Source organism: Lipotes vexillifer, unplaced genomic scaffold, assembly GCF_000442215.2.
Source record: "Lipotes vexillifer unplaced genomic scaffold, Lipotes_vexillifer_v1.1 scaffold164, whole genome shotgun sequence".
In the NCBI taxonomy this organism is placed as follows: Eukaryota; Metazoa; Chordata; class Mammalia; order Artiodactyla; family Lipotidae; genus Lipotes; species Lipotes vexillifer.
The window spans coordinates 3,987,972-4,013,118 of NW_006789313.1; the positions used below are offsets into that span (position 1 = coordinate 3,987,972).

A 25,147-nucleotide genomic window follows, 5' to 3' on the forward strand; every position below is an offset into this window, starting at 1 on the left:
AAAAAAAAAAAAAAAAAAAAAAAAAAAAGAGAGAGAATAAAAGGTTCCAATCTCAAATCTACTAAATTATTTACTTGGAAAGTCCTGGGCTCTCTCTAGCTTCTAGGGAAATGAAAGCCCTTCAGTTCCCAGAATTTTGCCTGCCTTATAGCTATGTAAAAAACTTACATTAAAAAAAACAAACAAACCTGGGCACTTACTTTTGTATTGTTCTTGGCAGGTGGTGACCTACTTGGCAGGCTGTGGCCTACAAAGCTGCCCCATGCTTCTGGCCAAAGGATACCCTGATGTCGGCTGGAACCCCATTGAAGGGGAGCGCTACCTGTCCTTCCTGAGGTTTGCCGTCTTCGTGAACAGTGAGTCTCAGTTTTCCATGTTTTCCAGACCTAGGATGGCATAATTGTGGTGGATACTAGGAAAAGGAAATCCTTTGCACTGCGTCCTCTCCATAAATATGATAGATTCTATAGGTAGGTGGCAGCTGGAAGAAAAATCTCAGGGAGAATCAGGCTAGACAAGGATCAAGAGTAGAATCCAATGGACAGTCCTGAGCTCTAGTGCCAGAGGCTGCAAGGAACTCACTGCATGGGCTTGGGCTTGTCATCTCTCTGTACCTCTTCTCCTAAAAGAGGGGGCTTATTAATATCTTGATCTCACCTGTTGCACAGAATTAAATGCAAGTGTGCCTCCAGATCCTTAGACTATTAGTTGGTTGGGTGGATGGATGGATTGATGGATGGATAGTTAGATGGGAGGAAGGATGGATGGATGGATGGATGGATGAATAAAAATCAGGAATAACTGATCACTGTTAAAGGTAACTAAACTCCCAGGAGAAAAAAATTGCTATAGGAACCCTAAATATTATTTTTCTTAATACTGATACAAGTCACCTCTCATTTGTAGTGAATTCCAAGTTGACACAAATTCTGTATTTTCACTAGTTTAATGTGCTGAATATTGTGTAAAATAAGTAAACTACTTTCTTAAAACTGTACCTTGTCTCCCTAGATTCTGCTAAAATACTAATTCACTTATATTTACATTATAGTTATAACAGTTCTCCCTTTTCCCAGTTTGGAGCTTCAGGCCAACAAATCCATCTGGGCTGGTTAAGTGATCACAGAGAGGGATTGCACCTAATAAACAATCATGCCGATTTTTCTAACTATGAGAGTTCACCTAAAAATATCTTGGCAATGGGGCTTCCCTGGTGGCGCGGTGGTTGAGAGTCCGCCTGCCGATGCAGGGGACATGGGTTCGTGCCCCGGTCCGGGAAGATCACACATGCCGTGGAGTGGCTGGGCCCGTGAGCCGTGGCCGCTGAGCCTGCGCGTCCAGAGCCTGTGCTCCGCAATGGGAGAGGCCACAGCGGTGGGAGGCCTGCGTACCACAAAAAATAAATAAATAAAAGACAATCAAGACATGGTCCCCGAACTTCAAGGAACAGAATAAAGGCATCTATTACTTTGTAATTTTATTAGCGCAACCTCTGGGAAAAACTCCTAGAAGGGGAATTGCTGGACGTGTGGTCTTCCTAAATATTGCCAAATAGTGTGGGTGAGGGTCTTTTTCTTTTGCAAACATGTATGTTCTTTGAGGAGACAGCTAGGAATATAAGAATAAATCTTTTATAAGGAGTGAAAAGTAGATCTCAACAATAACCCTCAAGGAACCCAGTAGTACCCCCTACTTCCCATCCTGTAGCTGAATTAATATTCCACAAAATGCTGCTCTTTTAGTAAAAAAATTGGGGGGGAATACAAATATTATTACAGAATTGCTTTTCTTCCTTTCAACAAGTGGTGGAAGAATAAACCAAAATCATTTTTAAATGGTTGTCTACAGAGGAAAGAGAAAGCAAGTTGGAAAGGACAGGCATGCAAGTTAGACTCCTCAGAATATATCTTGTTTCATAGTTTCTACTTTGAAGACATGTTTTAAAGTCAAATTAACATCAAACGATAATGACATTTTGAACATCAAAATGATAACGATTACCACTGACTGAAACATTAAGTGTATTTTTTAAAAAATCCATCATCTTTGGTTGTCACTAGAGCAAGAACTAATTATCCTGAAAATTGATTATAGAAAAGAATCAAGTATTTATCCAGCCTTTCTTATATGAAAGGTACCCCAGAGTAACCAGTCAGTAAGTGAAAGCCCTCTTTTATAGGATTCCAAAAAATAAATGTAGAAGGAATGACAGAATTAGAGCCATGTGCTCTTCTTGTCTTCCTTCCCCTCCCCACCCCCCCTGCTTATTTTCCTACACCATAATGCACTCTATTCTTAATATTTGAATGGTTTCCATTGTCCCAGTGTTTCCCCTTTCCTGACTTGGAGACAGACCTTGAGATGTCTACCTTTTGTTCCCCTGGGACTCATCCAGCCAAGTTTCTAGGAACTCGGGCCTTCTGCTTCTCTCTGCGTGTTCGTCACTGTCCCTCCTGTCTGTTCATCATCAGCATTGCTAAACTCCATTTTCTTCCTCTGAGGCCAGTTTCAGAGCATCCTCTAATAGTCTGTCTTACTTCTAATCCAGATGATTGCATGTCCAGAATTAATGCAGAGTTGACTGTGGTAATAAAGGGAAATTCTTTGTTAAATAGATTTTAAGGATTCATACATGTCACCAAATTATGTAAATAGACTGTATGACACAAACCAGATACAGGCAGGACCCATTTATTCATGTTGGCCACCTTCACAGTCAAGATCAAGTGCTTTATGAGTCAATTAGTGTGACTGTCCACATGGGTTATGAAGGTAGAGTCCACTGGCTATGGTCTTACCTGGATGGCCAAATTCCAAAACTTCCTTATGCTTATTAGGTACTACCATATTCAACTAAACTCTAAACCAAAAGCATTTGGTCCACCCTCTTTGCTTTCAGATCGTTTTATGTCTTTTTAATATATTCTCTACAGTATGATTTCATAATGCAATACCTTCTAGCAAATCTATTAGACCATCAGTAGGAAGATATGTGCACTTTAATGTTTATTGTGTCTCTATTATATAAAGGCCACATTTGGTCTTGGCAAAGGATGTTGGCTTTTGCACTGAAAGAATTAACAGTCTAGTAAGTGGAACAGGCATGGAGAGGGGTCACTGTAATAAGGAGTGGAGTAAGGTAGGGACAGAGTGATAGAGGATTTCACGAGGGGAAGCTCACATCCTGTTGAGATCAGAAAAAGCCTCCTGGGGGAGGTGATATTAGAGATGAGCTTTGAAGGGTCAGATTTCCAGATGCAGAGATGCAGAAGAGGTGATCCAGGTAAGGAGAAGCTTGAACAGTGGCCTGAGAGCTAAAGCACACATGCTCAGGAAACACAGTGATTGGCTGATCTAGAGGATAGATACATGGTTGACAGTGGTAAGAGACGAGGTTTAAAAGGCAGGTAGGCAGCTATACTAGGGAGAATCTAAATGCCAAGCTGAAGAGTTTTGTCTTGATTCAGTGTGGAGAGAACTGGGAAAGAAGAGAGATTGATGGCAACCACTGGGAACTTCTGTGCCCAGGTTAGGATAATGAGTCTCTGAATTATAATGGTGGTGATGGGAATGGGACGGAAGAGATCAGCTGGAAAGAAATTACAGAGACAGAATTTATAGGACTGGCTGGTGGCGATGACTCTGGTGGCTGGGCCCTGGGTATGTTGGGAGAAAAGGAACAGAAGTCACTTTGAAGGTTAGAGGTTTTTGTTGTTGTTGTTGTTGTTGTTGGGTTGGGTCTTCATTGCTGCACGCGGGCTTTCTCTGGTTGTGGCGAGTGGGGGCTACTCCTCTTTGCGGTGCACGGGCTTCTCATTGCGGTGGCTTCTCTTGCTGTGGAGCATGAGCTCTGGAGTGCACGGGCTTCAGTAGTTGTGGCACGTGGGCTCAGTAGCTGTGGCTCACGGGCTCTAGAGCACAGTCTCAGTAGTTGTGGCGCACGGGCTTAGTTGCTCCATGGCACGTGGGATCTTCCCGGACCAGGGATTGAACCCGTGTCCCTTGTCCCCTGCATTGTCAGGTGGATTCTTAACCACTGCGCCACGAGGGAAGTCCTGAAGCTTAGAGATTTAAGGGTAGGGAGAAAAGAAATAAGGATGGTCAAAAGGAGAAAATGGTTTGAGATGGAGGGTAATGAGCTTGTGTGATTCAGGTAATGATTTGCGAACCCCAAATGGAGATGCCCCTAATTGGGGCAATAGGATAGAGATCAATCAGGCAACAGATTGGGACTGAGTAGACTTGCGGGTCACCTTCAGTTGAAATGGTAGGAGTGGACTGTCACAGGGGAGAGCACGAAAGAGAGAGAGATGGCAAGTATGGAAAAAGAAAAAATTAGAATCTTGTTGAGCACCTAGAGGAGATAGAGCGGCTCAGTCGCAGCAGAATGACATGGAAGAGTTTGGGCTGGAGGATGGAGTATCTTGGGTTCAGATATGGCTCCATCACTAGCTCTGTGAATTTAGGCAAGTTACTAAAACTTTCCTAGCCTCGGGGGTTTTTTGTATATAAAACAGATAATAATTGCATATATCTCACAGAGTCGTTGTGAGGCTTAAATGAAGTAATCCATGGAAAACTCAGATTAGCACACTGCCGGAAATGTAGTAAGCCTGCAGTTGTGTTAGTTGACATTGTTATTGTGATCCTTACAAGAGTATTAGGGCATTTGAAATGGGAAGACTCTCATAAACAGATTCCTTGGGATCTCAAAGCTCTTTGTCTTTACATCTTTATTTCAAAGTCTTTATATCTAAGAGGTGATTACAAAGGACTTCCCGGCCACTTTTGTGGCCTCTGCTCAGCAGCGAAAGATGAAGGTGTTATGGGTGATCATGATAGATAACGGGAGTGGTTATGGTGGGTGATGGGTGATGGTGGGGGTGGGTTGGTGGTAGGTGGTGATGGTGGATGAGTCACAGTGAGGGTAGTAATAGTGGGTAGTGATTGGTGATGACAGTGATGATGGGATATGATGGTTGAGTGGTAGCCATCGTGGGTTTTGTGAGGTGATCAAGGTGAGTGGTGGTGAGTGATGGTAAGTGTGGTGATAATGTTTCGTGGGCAGTGGTGAGTGATGGTAGGGGTGGTCGTAGTGGGTGATGGTAGTGGTGGTGGTATATGATGGCTGGGTGGCAGACGGTCATAGTGGGTTGTAGGGGTGACTGTGGTAGGTGGTAGTGCATGGTGAGGATGGTGGCGGTGGTAATAACAGCTAGCACTTAGCATTTTCATGTGCCAGGCATGGTTCAAAGTACTTTCATATGTATTAACTTATTCATTTGATGCAGCAATCCAATGAGTTAGATACAGTTATCTTTATCATTTTATGGTTGAACACCCCTATGCTGAGAGAGATTAAGTACCTTTCCCAGAATCACACAGCTAGTAAAACTTTTCCTAAGATTTGAACCAGAGCAGTTTGGCTCCAGAGGCCAAACTGTACTCAAACCATTATGTAGGACTGCCTTGATAACACTTTCTCCCTAATGAACAAGGAGAAATAACATTTCCTCCTTTGAGCTGATCAGTAATTGTGGAATTATGTAATTTCTGTTTGGTGCTAATGTTCAAAAAAAATTTTTTTTTGAAGGCAAATCAAAAGCTCTTGCTAAGAGGGAGGGGATATGGCGATATATGTGTACATATAGTTGATTCACTTTGTTGTACAGCAGAAACTAACACAACATTGTAGAGCAATTTTACTCCAATAAAGATGTTTTTTAAAAGTAAACAATTTTAAAAATCTCTTGCTATACCAAAATAATAGAATTAGAAAATTCTTTCTAACATTATTTTACTAGTTTCTATTACAGTTGGTGTTAAATCTTCTTAAAGAAGATGTGTCTTCAAAAGCACTTCTTAAAGCATATCATTTTCTCCACTTTATTTTTATTAGCTTGCTGGGAAGCCTTGGGTCGTGTTTAATGCTGGGAGTACTGAAGCTGACAAGTTTCTATTAACCCAGGAGTTGCAAACTTTATAGCCAGTGTACACACAGATGTGTCTGGGTGTCTGATTAATCCCTTCCTAATGTAGTACCAAGTAGGAAAAGATTCCTTACAAATCCCCAAAAAGAAAGAAAAAGTAATTCTGTGCCTCATTAGAGTCCTTGGAGAATTGTAGTGATATCTTCCTCAGGCTACAAGCTTATCTGTGAGGAACACAGTATGTCCTAGCTCTGGTGAATCTGTTTCCCTAGGCAGCTTGATCATCAGTGGTCATAAGCTGGGCATCCATCATATGACATGTGAAGAGTACATGAGGGGTTATGAGAAGTGACAGGAGACATGCTCTAGAAGTTCTGCCCTGAAGTCACTTACAAATCAAAGCGGCAAACAGAGCAAGCCCAAGTAAAATGATCAGCAACGTACATACATACTAAAAACTCAACTACACCTACCTACATAGTGAGACATGTGACTGTTGGCAGGCCAGAAATGATGGTGCTTATTGGAATCTGGTGAAGTGAATATAGGAATGCCTGGGGAAGAAAAATGTTGAATAACATCTTGAAGAAAGAAATGGACATAGTTTAACAGAGTAGTTGGGGGAGAGCATACTGGGGAGCGTTGAGCTGGGAGCCATAAAACTTTTAGGATGTGTCATTTATGTCTCAATAACAATGGAAGAAAAGTCTTTTAGAATCAAGAGTACAAAGTAGCATGTTAGCTCTGAAGGGCATAGTAGGAATGAATGCTTAAAAGAATCAGCTGGTTCATACATTCATGTTTTTAGAGTTAGAAAAAGATGTAATAACCATTCTTCAGTGTGATTGGTACTGATGACCGGGGATGGTTAGGATTAAAATGTCTGAGGTGTTCTCAAATTTATAATCCTAGGAAATGGACAGCCTTGCTTCCTGCAAACAAAGGCTGATAATTGGTCTGATAATGCAGTGATGGAGAATCACCCTCAGCATTCCATCTGATCATTTCAAGCCTCTACATGATGTTAACAAGAGGCTTGAGCATACAGTGTTAGATAATTCAGACATGAGCCCTGTTCTTATTAAATACATAGTCTAGTGAGAAAAGTAGAGACAGATACAATTCATTAATTATACTTGTGTGCAGTGCTTTAAGGAAGAGGATAGGGTATTTGAGAGGACTAGATCCTCTGGGGCTTCCAAGCTTAAGCTGGTCCTCAAGGATGAAGTGGAGTTACCTAGATCAAGGTTTTATGTCAAAGGAATGAGAAAGGCAAGGTTCCAGGCAAAGGAACTTAAAACAGGGATTGTGTTTAGAATTGAGAGAGTAAGAAAAGCGATGGGCTGGGCGGAAGGTAAAATCGTTTCATCCTTACTAATCATCCCTGTGGTGAGAATGACCGCTTCTGGTTAAAATGGGGAGGATCATCCCATTTCCATCCAACTTCTTAGGAACATTGAAAAGAAGGTCCTAATGCGAAGGCAGTGTTGAGAGCCTTTGAAGAAAGGCTCTGTGAACATACACACTGCTATTAAGCTTATTATTCATTTGGAACTCCAGCAAAAACATTGCTGTAAGCCCCTGGGCAAAACTAGCTTACCTCAGATCTCTCTCTCCCTTGAAAAATGCCCTCAAGGTCAGTATTCAGCTTCCCCGCTGTGGATTAGGTTGGCAGTCCAACTTCCTGAACTACAGGTAATTAGGAAGAGAATGTTCTCTCTCTTCTAATCATCCTCTCTACCTTGTGAAGCCTTGAGAAATTCTTTTCCTTGGTCCCCTCTCCAGTTGGCATCAATGGTTGCACTTCAGTTCCTTCCTATTGCAGGGCGCCCTCTGCATCCCCCACGGATTGACCACAATTCAGTGATCAAGCGACGGCTTCCTGGGTCCATTGTAGCTCCAACCTAATTAGCTTAGATTTGAAGACCTGAAATTCAGATAAAATAAGGCTAATTTGGCAAATGAATTTCAATAGCAAACTCAATATAGAACTCATAGCCTAATTTTTCAAATTCTTTTGGACGTTGTGGTCCACGTTCCATCAAATTCCATGATGCTGATCGCTTCGGAAAGAGCTAAGTTAATTTCAGCGTGCTGGTAAAGACAAGGGCTGACCCACAAGTGTTTCCATTCTGAGAACTGAAGGAATCCGAGCACAGTGTTTAAATAAGCTTGACTAACAGGGTTGGGTTTTTTCTCCATTTTTTGACACTTACGATTTCAAAGTTCTAGCTTCATTATTCTTGTAATAGAAAATGACAACTAAGAGTGTGCTACCTGGTAAGTTTTGTGGGCGAACAACATTTGAAAGTAGCCAGCTGTGAGTTATGTCTGTAACTAAGAATATTTGCTTTCAAATATGCTGATTATCATGGTGCTTTTCTTTAAGTATCCCTCTGTGATTAAACTCTATCATGTATCAATGCTAGGTTCACCTCATAGGAAAATATGTCCTTAAGACTTAGCATCACCTCTTTATCTGAGCTCTTCTGTAAACTGTACAGTATCACTCAACCTTGTCCTTGGGTTCCTTTCCTTCCCTGATTCATTCCACCATACCATTATTGTGATTATTTTACCTTTATAGCATCTCCTGAGAATTTTCTTCACATGGATTCTGGTTTAATTAAAAACAAATTCTTTTTTGATGTTATATTAGATGAAACCCGAAGAAAAGCTTCTTTATAAAAATTTCAGCCTCTTCTTGAAGGATTGAGCTATGAAATAGTGAGTGCATGCTGATGGGCTGTATAAATTCAGTTTAATGAAATATTCGGAACCTAGTTACACAGTTCTAAAACTTACAGAGGTATATATACTTACAATCCTGAATTTTACCTGTGGTGTGGAAGGTCAAGGGATAAAAGAGGACGTCAGCAGGCCAAGCTCTTGACCAGGACTACCGGTAGACTCTCCAGGGCTGTGAGACACAGCAGTGTGTTCACTTGTGAGTTTGTGTGGGCGCAAGTTAGTTTCAAATATTTGAACAGCAAGCTCAGCCCTTCTGATGCTGTGGACATGGTGGAAGAAATCTCTGCATATAGGTTAAACTAATAGACTCACTCTAAAACTAGAAGAGGCACAAGCATCTCAACAGGGCAAATGAGACCCAGTGAGACTGTGCAGTGTACGTACTCACACAGGGATTTGCGAAAAATCTGGAAGAGAAGCCAGATTTTATGGGTTCCCACTCGAATGCTCTACTCTAAGTTGATTCATAAATTTTTTCATCGAGCAGAACTTAAACTCCTGTGATAGTTTTAAAATATATCTATAAATTCTTCCATGCTCCTCCCTTTGAGTGTGAGCTGGACTCAGTGAATCACTTCTCATGAATAGGATATGGCAGAGGTGACAGTATGTGACAAAGTTGTAAAAGGTATTGCAGCTTCTGCCTTACCCTCTCTCTTGGATCCTCTGCTCTGTGGGAAGCCAGCTGGCATGTCATGAGAACACTCAAGGAGCCCTATGGAGAGGTCACATGGTGAGGAACTGAGGCCTCCTGCCAACAGCCATGTGAGGGAGCGTGGAAGCTGATAACTGCACGTCCAGTCAAGCCTTCAGAAGACTGCAGCGCTGGCTGACATTTTTACTGCAACCTCATAGGAGATGCCAAGCCAGGACCACCTCACTTAGTCACTCCCGAATTCCTGACTACAGAAACTGTGAAATAATAGTTACTGCCTTAGCCTGATAAGATTGGAGGAAAATTTTAATGCAAGAATAAATAATTAATATTACAACAGCATATCAAGATGCTATCTATTATAGAGCTCAATCCTCTAATAATATCTAATGATTTTACTTAAAAGTTTTTCTTTAGGCTTCATCCAATATACAATATCAAAAAGTCTTGTCTTTGAGGCTTCTTATTAGCCCAGGGATAAGTTCTTAGACACAAATTAAGTTGTCGTCTGAGACACTGAGACAGAAAGTGTGTTTCATGAAATTGTTTGAACAAGCTGTAAAACTACTTTTGATTATAAATATTGGCTCTGAGAAGCATTGGCTATCCCTCTCTACATGTCATAGTTCACTGCTTAATTATTTCTTTGGGAAATGATACCCTGTCTTAGTTGTCTATGGTTCTTCCAAAGAAAAATACCAGCAAAATACAATAGTCCAACCTTTAGCTCCCCACAGAGCTAGTCTAAGAGTAACCAAGATAACATTACCGAGTAGATTCTCACCTGGATAAATGATTTCAGAAATACCCTGAGGTTCATCCCCACAGACCTGGTTGTTCTAGGGTATGTATTAGACTCTGAGAGAAGACAGCTCAGGAGCTAGCATGTCACTTCTCCAGACGTTAATTGAGGCACACCCGCTTGAGTTACCATCTTACCTGCTCTCAAGGAAGGAAGGAAATACCTATTAAGCACCCCTCAGGGAGTTAATAAAGAGGTAAAGTCACTTGTGAATTAATCAGTAATCCATGGCAGATTCAGTAGTATATTTCTTGCCCTCTGAGGACCTAAATATAGCGAAATAATGTGAATAGCACAGAATCCTGAACTGAGAAGTAAGACTGTTCTATATCAGTTAATCGTAATTCTTCAAATAAATAGAGTCTGATGTAATTTATCAAAGCTCCCTTCTCTAATCTTAAGAGTATGTGACAAGGTCAGCCAAATACTGTTCTCCCAGCCTCATCAATTAGAAATCAAATCTGGGGAAATTCCCTTGCGGTCCAGTGGTTAGGACTCTGCCCTGTCACTGCTGAGGACATGGGTTCAATCCCCGGTCTGGGAACCAAGCCACCTGGCATGGCCAAAAAGAAATCAATTCCGGGGTTGTTCTCTCCAATGAGATGGTAATAATGCTTCTTTCCCTTAGGTGAAAGTGTGGAAGAAAACGCCAGCGTCGTGGTCAAGCTGCTCATCAGACGCCCCGAGTGTTTCGGCCCGGCCCTGCGGGGTGAAGGAGGAAATGGTCTATTGGCGGCCATGCAAGGCGCCATTAAGATCTCCGAGAACCCAGCCCTCGACCTCCCCTCGCAGGGGTATAAAAGAGAAGTGTAAGTGAATGAATTGTCTTCTCACCCCAGTATGGTTGGTGAGCTCTGAAATATTCTCAGTACACGCATGGTAAAGTAAACGTCCATAACCTCCCCCTGGTAGAGAAAGCACAGGCGCTTTGCAGTTATGGCTCACACATTTTAGGTCACTTTGTCAAGCTTGTTGTTATCTTGACTCCCAGTAAGCCTAGTGGTCAGTATCATCTTCACCCCTTTCCATTTCTCCTACTCCACTCAGGCCAGTTGGCAAATGGAGGAGTCAGCAAGCTCTTTCAGCCCTTGCCGCGCCTCCCTATGGCATCCCCGTGGGAGGAAGCTGTATCCAGGCTAAGAGGCCTGGACCAACAGGGTTCCAGTCACTGTCTAACCCCAGCCCGTTCCCTTCAGTATATTGAACCTTGGTGTCCCATCTCATACCTCACTTTTAAGAAGAGGGAGTACCCTGCACTCCCTCTTCCAAACGTGTTCGATTTGATTCCTTAGGTAAAAAGAAAGCTGCAGAATGTGAAAAATCACAGCACTAAAAATCTTGGTATTTAGGGCTTCCCTGGTGGCGCAGTGGTTGAGAGTCCGCCTGCCGATGCAGGGGACGCGGGTTCTTGCCCCGGTCCGGGAGGATCCCACATGCCGCGGAGCGGCTGGGCCCGTGAGCCATGGCCGCTGAGCCTGCGCGTCCGGAGCCTGTGCTCCGCGACGGGAGAGGCCACAGCAGTGAGAGGCCCGCATACCGCAAAATTAAAAAATCTTGGTATTTAATGGTTAAAGACATAGTTAGTACGTTATCAGATTGCCTTGTGACCTTCCTTTCATTATGTCTTGTGAACATTTCCCTTGTATTGCAGCCTCTAGATTAGACCCCAGAATCTAGAGATGGGATATAACTCAGCAGAGGTAACTTTGCAGCCAGTGGCTCCTTTTTTTTTTTTTTTTTTTTTTTTTTTTTGGAGGGGGTGTGGTTATTAGTTCTGGTAGGTGATCTGGTAGAGTTAGATAGAATCCTGAACATAAACTGTCCTAAATTTCTCATGTAAAATGAGAAAAACTGAGACCCAGAGTCAAATAGCTTGTTAGCAACAGGACCAGGACCTGGACTTGACCCTTCTGACTTCTTGTCCAATGTGCTTTCCATGTCTATTAAGGAAGGAAAAGGGAAGGAATGGTTGGTAGGAGCTTTGGGGGTCACAGTGCAGCTCCATGAGTATGTGTGGTCTTCATGATCCATTCATGTCAGTAAAGTTCATGGGACCCTAGGAATGTCATGAACAAATATTTGGGTCCCTTGAGCTTGGTGAGTTAAACCGTCTCATTGACAACTAGAGGGAGAGAAGGAGCCCAACGGAAAGGATGCGTGAAGCCCAGGGTGAGCAGAGAAAGTGTTTCTATATCGTGTCTAAAACACGGCCCCACCTGCCAGGCTGCCTACACCTCCTTGTGTTGGTTCTCTCTCAGCAGCATGGAGGACCATGAAGATGAAGAAGAGATTGTGCACATGGGCAACGCAATTATGTCATTTTATTCGGCTCTTATAGATCTGCTGGGCCGCTGTGCTCCTGAAATGCACGTAAGTGATGAGTTCCCAGAGAGCAGACTTGAGGGGCTTGAACCAGGAACAGTGTAGATTTCATGAATGTCATTTCTTCTTCCAACTCTGACATTTGTGAACATGCCTTTCTCTCTGTTCCTTGTAGCCAATATCAAAAGTAGTTTCCATCTCTCGTACCTGATTCTACAGTTTTCCAAGGAATGACTCCTGGGAAGATCTCTGCGTTGTGTGATTCCTCTGTGACACTAATGGGGCATATCTGATACATATCCTGTTTCAAAAGCCTCCCAAAACTATGTTTTCCTATGCCTCACCTTGGTCAAACTGTGACCAACTTGATTTCTTGATTGTGTCTATCAGGACACTCCACATGGAAAATCCTTTCTTGACAACCATGGTGTCAGGCATCAGGAAGGTAGTCACGGTTCATGTTTGCTTATTTCCCAGAGGTAAGCTTTACAGACATACTAAAAAAAAATGTTTCTAGGGCTTCCCTGGTGGCACAGTGGTTGAGAGTCCGCCTGCCGATGCAGGGGACACGGGATCGTGCCCCGGTCTGGGAAGATCCCACATGCCGCGGAGCGGCTGGGCCCGTGAGCCATGGCCGCTGAGCCTGCACGTCCGGAGCCTGTGCTCCGCAACGGGAGAGGTCACAGCAGTGAGAGGCCCACGTACCACAAAAAAGTTATGTTTTCACCTTCCTTTTTTCATCTCTGCTGGGGGTGGAGAAAGAGATTGGCCTTATTTCTCATAAAGACTCACATCATAAGTGACAGAGGAAATAATTACTTCTTGTAGGAAAACAGAAAAGATAGCTTTTTATATTTAAAAAAATACTTGGTTAACTCTTTAAAAGAACTGTTGGATTTGCTCATTCAGGGCTCAGGCGCCTGCCTCTCTCCGCGGTGCTCACTGCCTTTGGATTATGTCAGAGCGTCTCCTGAGAGTACTTGCAGTACAGATTGGGATGACATAAATAGTGGTTTCTGGTATTGATGAGGTTATATATTTGGTCACTGCCAAGAGAACAGTGGATATGTTGTATTTGTTTAATGCTAATGAAAGACAGAATCAATTAAAGTAGTGGCTTTCAAACTTTCTTTCTGACCAAAAAAAAAAAAAAAAATTGTTCTGATCATAGTAAGAAATACAATTTACATTGCAACCTAGTATACATATATTCCAGAAACAAAGTTTATCCTTACTATGGATAATGCACTCTAATATTTTCTATTCTATACTAATTTATTTCATGCTTTTTAATGCTGGTGACAATCCACTAAATGAGGTTACAGCCCATTAATTGGTCATGACTACAGTTTGAAAGACATTGCATTAAAGCATTCACTCTTATCTTTCTTCCAGTTTGTCATGGTCTTATCTAATAAATGATGTAGCCTGTTTGCAAATGCATCTACAAGTGTTTAGGGAAACTATTCCAGTATGGAAGAATCTAGGATAAAAGTACTGTGGAGAGGGGAAAGTCTAAATCTCCAAAGTGAGGCCGATCAGAATTCTTAACTTAGTATTCTAGTTCCCACTGTGGAACTTGTACCTTACCCACATAGGCCCATCTTTCCATTTCTGTGCCCTTAAACAAATAAAGGAAACTTGAAAGGGGGCTAGGGAAATACTGGGGTGTCCTACAGTCTTGGGGCAGGGTGTCATTTCCCCAGATCACCTGTAATCACTTCAAAAAGCAGGTTACACCGTTTGCCTAGTCTCGGGAAGACAGGCAGCACGGGATAGCTAAGTCATCAGAGCCCCACTGGGAAGGCGTTTCCTCCTTGCTTACTGCCCCTCAGATTCAATACCTTATAAACACACACACACACACACACACACACACACTTCTCCCCTGGCCCCTCCTCTGTTAGTGAGGGGGAGGGGTGACACCGTCATCACTGACAGCCTCCCCTCTGCCCACAGGAATGAGAGGTGGCAGCTAAGCTCACACACAGGTGTTCTCCTGTCTCCAGTCCTTCGAGCATTATGTCTCAGCATGTCATCCAGCTCCCTCCTGGGTAGAATCTATCCTGAGCTCATGACAGTTCCATTGCTGGCTAAGAGCCTGTGCCCAGAAGTGCACCTGCCGCCCCCAGATCCAAGAGAATGTGCACCTGTACATCCCACCTGTGGCCATAAGGATCAGGTTATCCGTCCCCGGATGATTCCCTTGAGATGTTCACGTTCTCTCTGACATCCTCTACACCCCTTTTATTGCCCTAGTCCCAGCATTAATCAAACTTTTAGGAAATAGAAATTCCTAAGTCGTTTCTACATTTAGCAGAATTCCAGGGTCTGGAATTGTGCCCACATTGTCACCACTCCTGTCATAGCCACCAAGAGCTCCTGGTATTGCAGTCACACTGAGGACAGGCTGCACCTTCACTGCTGAAACTTGATGCCAAAATGGCATGACCATTGCTGTCGCAGCAAAGGAACACACTAACCCTCCTTGGCCAGAGTCATTCCCTCAGTAGCAGCTCTTCTAAAAAATCAAGAGAAAGCTCCTCTTTTCCCTGTGGTCACACATGTCTAGAACAATTAGGGAAACATAGACGTGTCCCCACCCCATCCCCCCGACAAGGAGAACCATTTTGCTGCCCCAGGCTTCTGAAGCAGGAGTGTGGGAACCTCATTTATGTTACTCTCCAAACCTACCTTGCAGCTTATCCAGACAGGAAAGGGGGAAGCCATCCGGATCAGGTCCATCCTGCGCTCCCTGGTCCCCACCGAGGACTTGGTTGGAATCATCAGCATCCCCTTGAAACTGCCCTCCCTGAACAAAGGTAAGGGAAGCTGCTGGAGGCTGAGTTCTGCCAGTCTCCCCAGGGCCACCTGCTCACAGCAGGACTCCATCCGCCTCCTACTGCAGGGCAGGCCGCACAGGCGAATTATCTTTGCTCTTTTTCTGGTGTTGAGGGGTCCTCTCCTCCCAGCTCCAGCCGGCTGCTGTCTCCCCTGCTCCCCTGCGTTGAGACTCCCGTACCCCATTTCCTATCAGTACGGCTAGTCCAGACCTCAGTCTTCTGAACGCCAACCCTCTGGAAGGAGGCTGATGGACTGGAACCAATGAGATCTCTCACCAAAACTTCCTTCTCCTTTGCCTCTGCGCCCCCAGCTTGTGCAGCCAGCCAGAGCGACAAAAGGATAGGGTCTGACCCAGGCTCCCCTGCACCACAGTACTGTGTCCCTCACAGCCATGGATCATAAAGAGTTTTCCCCCTGTGCTACATGTGACATTGGGCATCAGTCCGTATTAACTTTGCCAAACTTATACTCTCCCAAAAGCACACAGGTTCTCCATGTCACTCCACCTGCTATCCAGGCAGTTTCCTCTTAGCAGACGGAAGAATTGAAAAGATAGTATGATTTTGTTATAGAGTTTCCCAAAACTAGTGTTCCAAGGAACATTTTTATAAAAGACATTAATTGGTGTACATGTCAACAAGGGGTTTGCAGTCAGTCACTTTGGGGAACCTATGGAATATATCACATTTTTTCCATCCTTATTGAGATATAACTGACATATAATGTTATATAAGTTTAAGGTGTACAATGTTATGATTTGATATTACAAAATGTTTACCAAAATAAGGGTAGTTCATGCATACTTCACCTCACATAATTACCATTTGTTGTTGTTGTTGTTAGGGTGAGAACATTTAAGTTCTACTCTCATAGTAACTTTCACATAGTAACTCTCATAGTAACTTTCACAATACAGTATTGTTAACTATGGTCACCATGCTGTACATCAGATCCCCAAAACTTACTCATCTTATAACTGAAAGTTTGTACCCTTTGGCCAACATCTTCCATTTCTCTCACTTCCCCCAACACCTGGTAACCATCAATCTACTCTCTGTCTCTATGAGTTCAATTACTTTAGATTTGACACATAAGTGAGATTATACAATACTTGTCTTTCTCTGTCTTATTTCACTTAGCATTATACCTTCAAGATCCATCCATGTTGTTGCAAATGGCAGGATTTCCTTCTTTTTATGGCTAACTGATATTCCTTTGTGTCTGTATATATGTGTATACATACCACATTTTCTTTATCTATTTATCTGTGGACACTTAGACTATTTTATTTCTGTATCTTGGCTATTGTGAGTAATGTTGCAGTGAACATAAGGATGCAGATATCTCTCTGAGATAGTGATTCCATTTCCTTTGGCTATATATCCAGAAGTGGGTTTGCTGGATCATTCGGTTGCTCTATTTATAATTTTTTTGAGGAACCTCAACACTGTTTTCCACATTAGCTGCACCAATTTATATTCCCACCAACAATGCACAAAGATTCCCTTTTCTCCATACCCTCACCAGCCTTTGCTACCCCTTGGTTTTTTGTTTTTGTTTTTGTTTTTGTTTTTTATAATAACCATTCGACAGGTGTGAGGTGATATCTCATTGTGGTTTCCCTGATGATTAGTGATGTTGAGCATCTTTTCACGTACTTGTTAGCCATTTGCATGTCTTGGAAAAATGTCTGTTTGGGTCCTTTGCCCATTTTAAATCAGATTATTTGTTTTTGTTTTTGCTGTTGAGTTTTTATAGTTCCTTATATATTTTGTATATTAACTCCTTGTTAGATGTATGGTTTGTGAATATTTTCTCATATTCTGTAGGTTGTCTTCTCACTTTGTTGATTGTTTCTTTTGCAATACAGAAGTTTTTTAGTTTAATGTAGTCCCACTTGTCAGTATTTGCTTTTGGTGTCATATCCAGAAAAATCATTGCCAAGACCCTGTCAAGGAGCTTACCCACTATGGTTTCTTCTATGTTTCTGGAATTTTTCAGTTTCTTCTGGGTTGTCCAATTTTTTGGCATATAAGTGTTCATAGTAGTCTCTTCTGATCCTTTCTATTTGTGTGTTATCAGTTGTAATGTCTCTTCTTTCATTTATAATCTTATTTATTTGAGTCTTCTCTCTTTTTCTTGGTAAGTCTAGTTAAAGGCTTGTCAATTTTGTTTATTTTTTCAAAAAGTCAACTGTTAGTTTTGTTGATATTTTATTGTTTATTGTTTTGATATTTTATTAGTTTTGTTGATATTTTATTGTTTATTGTTTTATTGTTGAATTTTTATTGTTTTATTGTTTTCTATTCTCAATTCATTTATTTCTGCTCTGATCTGTCTTATTTCCTTCCTTACAGTATTAGAGTATTCTGGATCTGACTATATACTTAGCTTTAACAATGTGTGATATATTTTCATGTTATTAATTAGTATCCTTTCATTTCAGTTTGAAGAACTCCTTTCAGCATTTCTTATAAGTGAGGCCTAGTGGTGATGAATTCCCCCCACTTTTATTTGTTTGGGAAAGCTTTTATCTCACCTTCATTCCTGAAATACAATTTGCTGGGTACAGTATTCTTGGTTGGCAGTTTTCTTCTTTCAGCATTTCGAATATATCATTCCATTCTTTCCTGGTCTGCAAGGTTTTGGCTGAGAAATCCACTGATAGTCTAATGGGGGTTCCCTTGCATGGAAGAAATTTTTTTCTCTTGTTAATTTTCTCTTTGTCTCTGACTTAAGACAGTTTTATTACATTGTGTCTTAGAGAAGATGGTTTGGGATTGAAATTTGGGGGTGACATATCAGCTTTATAAACTTGGGTGTCCAAGTATCTCCCCAGGTTTGGGAAGTTCTCAGCCATTATTTCTTTAAATAAGCTTTCTGCCTCTTTCTTCCTCTCTTCTCCTGGGACTCCAGTGATATGTGAATTGTTTCTCTTAATGGTGTCCCTTAAGCCCTGTAAGACCTTCATTCCTATACATTCTTTTTTTCTTTTTGTTCTGCTTACTGGGTAACTTCAAATTATCTGTCTCTGAGTTTACAGATTCTTCTGCTTGGTCCAGTGTGCTATTGAAGCCCTCTATTGAATTTTTCCATTCAGTCACTGTATTCTTCAGCCCCAGTATCTCTTTTCTGTTCTTTTTTATGTTTTTAATGTTCTGTTCTATCTCTTTGTTGAACTTGTCATCTTGTTCTTGTATTGTTTTCTCTATATTAAGTTGTTTACCTGGATTCTCCTGTAGCACTCTAAGCATCTTTAGAATAATTATTTTGAATTCTTTGACAGGCAATTCATGTATCTCCATTTCCTTGAGTTCCGTTACTAGAAGGTTACTGTGTTCTTTTTGTGCTGTCATGTTGCCCTTATTCTTCATGATTCCTGTAGCCTCGCATAGGTATCTGTGCCTTTGAAGAAGCAGTCACCTCTTCCAGACTTTATGGACTGACTTTGGCAAAGAAAGAGCTTCACCTTCAGGTGGGGTTCATTAAAGTGTACTGTGACCCAAGGTCTAATGGTACAGGGCGCCAAGTATGGGGGTGTGCGGCAGCTTCAGGTCCAGAGGGGGCATGATGTCCTACTGACTCAGGCCACTAGGATCAACAACACTGACAACTGCATGGACCTTGGCAAGTGTTGCCTGGGGTCCGCAGTGGCTTCAAGGGCTGTTGGGGTCCTAAGCAGTGCCTCTAGGTTCTAGTAACTAGGGACCAGGGTAGGCAGTAGTGGTGGCCAGAGCCAGTGGTACACATACACTTGGCTGCAGGGACCAGCTGCAGGTGACTGTGTAGTGGCAGAGGCCAACTGCAGACACACACGTAGTGGCAATGGCAGGGACCAACAGCAAAGACCAGAGCCAACTGTGGGTACACTAGCACCTGCGGAGACCCTGGCTATCAGCGTGCACTCCCATGCCTGCAGGGTCTCACCTGGGTGCATGCACAGCAGTGGAGGCCAGTGATGAGAGCTGGGCTGGCAGCATGCAGCTGCACAGCTGGAGTGACTAACCCTTCAGCTGAAGGGGTCTAGGTGGCATCTTGTACTTTCACAACCACAAGGCTGGGGCTGGCTGCCAGTGCGGATTTTGGGTTCTGGCTGTTGCAGGAGAGGCACTGGGGAGAGAGTCAGGTGACTGGGCATCTGTGAACACAAAAACCTGTGGGACAAAAACTGGTGAAGTCTGGATTTTGTGGCGGCTGTGCTGGCTTTTGGTCTCTTCAGTGGCAGAAGCTGGTGGGTCCTCAGCAAGCAGGTCACTGGGAACCACAGTGGCTCCTACTGTGTGGCTGATACTGGTAGCCCCTGCCCTTCGTCCTTGTTCCTAGCCATCTCTAGACACCTCAGCTTTGCCAGTCTCTGGGTGCGGTGAAACCAAAGCTAGTCCTTCATGCAGTGACCCAGAAGGCTGGGAAAGCCGATCACCCACCACACTCTCTCTTTCTGGCAAAAGGAACTCTTTCCAGCTGAGGAGTTTCACTCTTGCCACTGCGATGCAGGCAAAATAAAGCTACCCTTCCTTCCCTTTTTGTGCACTTACTCTGAGTTTTTGTTCCATTCTGTTGAAGTTTCCTAAGTGGATCCCTGAGCTCTCCCACACTGGTTTGGTTCATGGATAGGCGTTTAATTGTTGATCTTTGAGGGGCGGGGGGGCAAGGCTGGGGTCTCCTACCCCCCCCCCCCCCTCTTGCCACTGCGATGCAGGCAAAATAAAGCTACCCTTCCTTCCCTTTTTGTGCACTTACTCTGAGTTTTTGTTCCATTCTGTTGAAGTTTCCTAAGTGGATCCCTGAGCTCTCCCACACTGGTTTGGTTCATGGATAGGCGTTTAATTGTTGATCTTTGGGGGGGGGGGGGGCAAGGCTGGGGTCTCCTACCCCCCCCCCCGTCTTGGTGACATCATTCTTGAATGTATCACATTTTATAACTTCATGAAGCACATTAAGATTATAAAGGCTCTGAGAAAACAAAATATAAAGAAAATAAATGTTGAACTCAATGTTTCCCAAACCTTTGGAACACAAAGCACTCATTAGTATCCCGTTAAAATACTGTTCTTCGGAACACCACGTGTCTGAGAGATTAATTCAGCCTCCGATGTTCGGAAACAGCGCCCCCTGGTGCTCAGGGTGGGAGAAGCAGGCAGCCTCCTATCTGGGAGGTGTCTTCTCTCCTTGCTCTCCCAGAGCCCTGCACGGGTGCCTGGGCTGCCTTAGGTTCTGGGCTGGATAGCGCTAAATGTTTGCGGCTCTCAGGGTGCCTTACGAAGTACAGTGTTTATAGACGCTATGACTTTAGCTTGATCATTTAGGGGCTCTTTCCTAGTTTTTGGTGTTAACAAAACAGTAGGAGGAAGACTTTCTTTTTTATCCTCTTTCAAGATCCTTTTTGTTCTCCAAGTCAAGAAATTTTTATTTTCTTCATGATATTTCCCCCATTTTATCTTTGAACTGCTCTATTAAAATAAGGTTAGAATTCTTGGATGATCTGATCTAAATTGCACCCAAATCAAATAATAGTTTCTAAATACTGAAAGAGTATTTCCTCAGTTTTGTGCTATTTATGTTGCAATGGCTATAAGCATGACACACTTTTCAATTTAATCTGCCTTACATTTTTCTCCCTCACTTTATTCATCATTCAACAAAGCAATAAATCAAGCCCTGATTCCTGGCATTTACCCACCAATTTCAGGCTCCCAATGTGACACCACTGAGCATGGAGTTGGACAGAGAATGCACATAGCACCCTGTTGTACTGTGCTTCCAACATACAAATACAACAGATGTAAATAACCTCAAGTATAGTTTATAGTACAATAATTAGGAAGTGGTGATCTTTGAGTACTTGTTACCTTTTAAAATATACTCAATTGCAAATCATAATTTTTAATAATGGATATATCTAATAACTGGCTCACAAAATTCCTGAAATTTTAACAGTCAGTTCTTCCAAGCCAGTATAAGCTGACTCTAGCACAACATTGTATTATTTCTAAAATTCCTGTTTCTTGTCAGGAGAACAGGCCATAGCCACACAAGCTCTGTGTTCCATTTGAGACTGTGGAGCTAGAAAAGGGGAAATGACATTCTTTGTGTGTCTTTCAGATGGATCAGTCAGCGAACCAGATATGGCGGCCAACTTCTGCCCCGACCACAAGGCACCCATGGTGCTGTTCTTGGACCGTGTTTATGGTATAAAGGATCAAACTTTCCTGCTCCACTTGTTGGAAGTTGGATTTTTACCTGACTTAAGAGCCTCTGCCTCTTTAGATACAGTAAGTGGTTAAAATAATAAAAATTATTTTTCCATCATTTTAAATGATTAACATTGGAATTAGAAGTGAATAGTTTCTATCTACTCACTGATTACATACTAACAGTTTGCTTTAAAGGGTGAGAAAATAGAGGAACCAAGAAATGACAGATGTGAATTTATTAGTCCAGAGACTTATATGTAGGTAAACTGGACCTCAGTTATTCAATCTAGCTCCCTCTAGGGCAAGGCTTCCCAAGCTCAGCACTCTTTGAGGTGGGGGTGGGGAGCATCCTGTGCATCGCATAACGTTTAGCAGCATCCTGGGCCTCTACTGGTACTACATGCCCTCTGGTAGCACACACCCCCCAAAGCAATTCACCAGAGGTACCCTGGGAGACAAAATCTCCCTTACATGAGAACTATGGCTCTGTCACTTATGAAAAAGGATGGCTGGCAGCATGATAGGCTGGAAATACTCTTCATACTCTCACTCCTTAAGTTACGTGCACTGACCATCAGGAAGGATAGTCTGAAGCTCACAGCATGACAAGGTCAATGTAAGAGGCCAAGTGCAAATCCAAGTTTGGAAGTCAAGTGTGAGGTAGGGTAATCCAACATCAAGAGACATCAAGACAGGAGGCCCCAGGAGTTAGAACACATAGATGCCAGATGCTCCAAGTCAGGATGAAGCAGAGAGATAGTGTACTAGGAGTCCTGGGTCCAAGGAGGAAAGACCAATTAGATCAGAGTAAGTTTTCAAACAAACCTTGGCCAGTTTAGGGTTGTTTTTAAAGAGCCAGTGGCATATCTTCATGATCAGTCATAAAGTTTCTCAAAGGCTCCACCTGGTGTCCAACAGCAATAGAGGTCTGAGCTCTGGTGACGGGTGGTTAGCTAACCAATATCTTAACTGGGGTGGATTCCATTTGAACGAGTTACACAGAAATGGATGGGGTCACCCAGAAATGGAAAGTAGGATGAGCCCCAGTCTGAATGGGAGCTCTGTCCCTATCTGTGGCATAGAGATAAGAAATGGTATATCCATGAAGGCATTAGAGGCATATGGCTGTTCTGTAAAATTAAAACAATGCTTCCACAGCGATTTTTTTGAGGTTTCCTATAAATTCCCTGATTTAAAATATTTTTAACTTGTGGGACATTCCCAAGTTTCCTCATCAAAGCACTCAACTTGTTTACAGATCAAATAAACAGCAAATACTATTCTAGAATTTGGTGTTCAAATCCCATGCTTGTCTACACACCACCTACCACAAAAGAAGTTTTGTATTCAGTTCCTCAGCACACATATTTTCATGCATTTTCTTTTGAAAACTTTTAAGCCACCGGAATCAAAGCTCTTCCTTCCTCATTTTAACAGCTCTGTCTTTTAAAGTGATAAATGTGGAAGATTAGCTGTTCCTTTCCATATGATTACTGCAGCTCTTAGAAGGCAAACTTTTGATAATTAATAGAAACACCCAGAAATATGTACCATTCAAAGAAAACAGTTTATCAGATCATAAGTTAAAGGAAATGCGTTACAGATATGATGGCTATGATCATGACGGGAAATAAGGATAATATTTCATCTCTGTGGACCTCAAGGTTTCTTTGGCAGTTCTGCACTTTTCAAAGATGGTAGTTAAGCATGCTTTGGCTATATGTAGTGTCACTAAGTGGGCCTTCCTTAAATCTAACCTGTATAAATGTGCAAGAGATAACATTGTGAATGAGGATTCCAGCAGAGTTTAAGAGAAGGCCCTTGATTTCTATTCCTTGTACACTTTTTCCCCATGCAGAGTTAGGTTCCCTTCAGTGATGTCTCACCCTCATGCCAATTATCAGATTGCAGATTGCTCACAATGCTCAAAAATTAGGTGATGGAGGTCAGAGCTCCACTTTCTCTCTGTAAAATTGTCACACAACCAGTGAGTCTGAGAGCTTGCTCAGCTTGTAACCGTTTACTAATCTCAAAATCGCAAGAGGACAGCTTGTGAGTCTCCATGCGGTGAAAACAGAGAGCGAAAACCAGAATAATAATACAGTAGCCTGGCAGTTGGTCTTTGCAAATATCAAGGGTGTTGGGTTAGATTGGTCATCAGCTGATTTTAATAAGCGTTTAGGCTTCTTCTTGGAAGGGAACAGATGTTTGTGGACCATTTGGAATGAGTTATCACTGGCTAGCCTTTGCTTTTCTTCTGTTTATTGTTTCTTTTAACCTGATTCTTTTTCATTTAAGATGCAAAAGAGAAATAGGTCTCTTTAGACCAGGTAGAAAGTGGTTCAGCCTGTCACCGTGAAACACGCATATGTGTACACCTCCCCACCCTGCTAGATGAGAGCTCAGTACAGGGGGAAGCCTGGCTCTGTCTTTCCCAGGAGACAAATCAGCGTCTCAATCTTCTTTCTTTAGGTCTCCCTAAGCACCACCGAGGCCGTGCTGGCACTGAACAGGTACATATGTTCTGCTGTGCTCCCGCTTCTCACAAGATGCGCCCCTCTCTTTGCTGGAACAGAGCACTACTCCTCTTTGATCGACTCTACACTGCAGACAATATACAGGCTTTCCAAGGGCCGTTCCCTCACCAAAGCTCAGAGGGACACCATAGAGGAGTGTTTGCTGGCCATTTGCAAGTAAGTACACGGTCTTAGGTTCTTCACTTGCGCGTATGCGTCCACATCAGCTGCACTGAATTGTGTAACCCAAAACCTGATGAATCTAGTCTGAGGATATGCTCAGACTCTAAGGATGTGCTGGCTCCCCTACTTGCTGCAGGCTCTTTTTTCTCTTTTAAAAATTTTTTTTGAAATACGGTTGATTTACAATGTTGTGTTAGTTTTGTGTACAGCAAAGTGATTCAGTTATACATATATATATATATATATATATATATACACACACACACACACACACACACACACACACACACAGACACATATTCTTTCTTAGATTCTTTTCCATTATATGTTATTACAAGATATTGAGTATAGTTCCCTGTGCTGTACAGTAGGTCCTTGTTGGTTATCTATTTTATATATATATATGTATGTATGTATATTTTAATCCGAAACTTCTAACTTATCCCACAGGTTCTTTCTGATCGCCTCTCCCTTGAGGCTCATCTCTCGCTCTGGGGAAGTGAGGCCGACAGCTCAGGCTGTAGCCTTGAGGGTTGGTGAACCAGGAGATGAGACTGATTTTCAGGCCTGAAGTATTCAGAACTAATAAGAACTGAAAGGACTGACCAGTGGTTTATTTCTAGGCAGGCCTAGCCCCCTACCGCATATAAGAAATAATGCTTTAGCTCCTAAAATAGAGCCAGAAGCAGATTTTCCTATTCTGAATGAGTGGACCTTTACACAGAGGCCAGACTATAAAAGTGTCAATCAAAACAACCTACCTCTAGGCCTCACAAGGCCTGAAACGAAGAAAAGAAGGCATCTCCATTCCCCGTGGGGAATGAAAGGCGGTATGTAGATGAGCATCAGAGCCAAACAAGGGAGGAAGGTAAAGTCACCCCCAAGACAAGAGGGGAGATTGTCAGGAAACTCCATCAGGACTGGTAGGGTCAAAGGAAGATGGACTCTTT

General features: G+C 42.6%; 1 protein-coding gene across 1 annotated transcript in view; it reads left to right on the forward strand.

Annotated features, from left to right (window-relative positions):
• The window catches only part of RYR3 (ryanodine receptor 3), a 394,047-nt gene that overhangs the window by 258,041 nt on the left and 110,859 nt on the right, over positions 1–25,147 (forward strand). The window contains exons 45-50 of the mRNA XM_007462557.1: positions 221–356; positions 10,767–10,947; positions 12,397–12,508; positions 15,162–15,282; positions 21,407–21,576; positions 23,971–24,191. Coding sequence (XP_007462619.1) covers positions 221–356; positions 10,767–10,947; positions 12,397–12,508; positions 15,162–15,282; positions 21,407–21,576; positions 23,971–24,191 — 941 coding nt within the window. The remainder of the gene's footprint in view (positions 1–220; positions 357–10,766; positions 10,948–12,396; positions 12,509–15,161; positions 15,283–21,406; positions 21,577–23,970; positions 24,192–25,147) is intronic.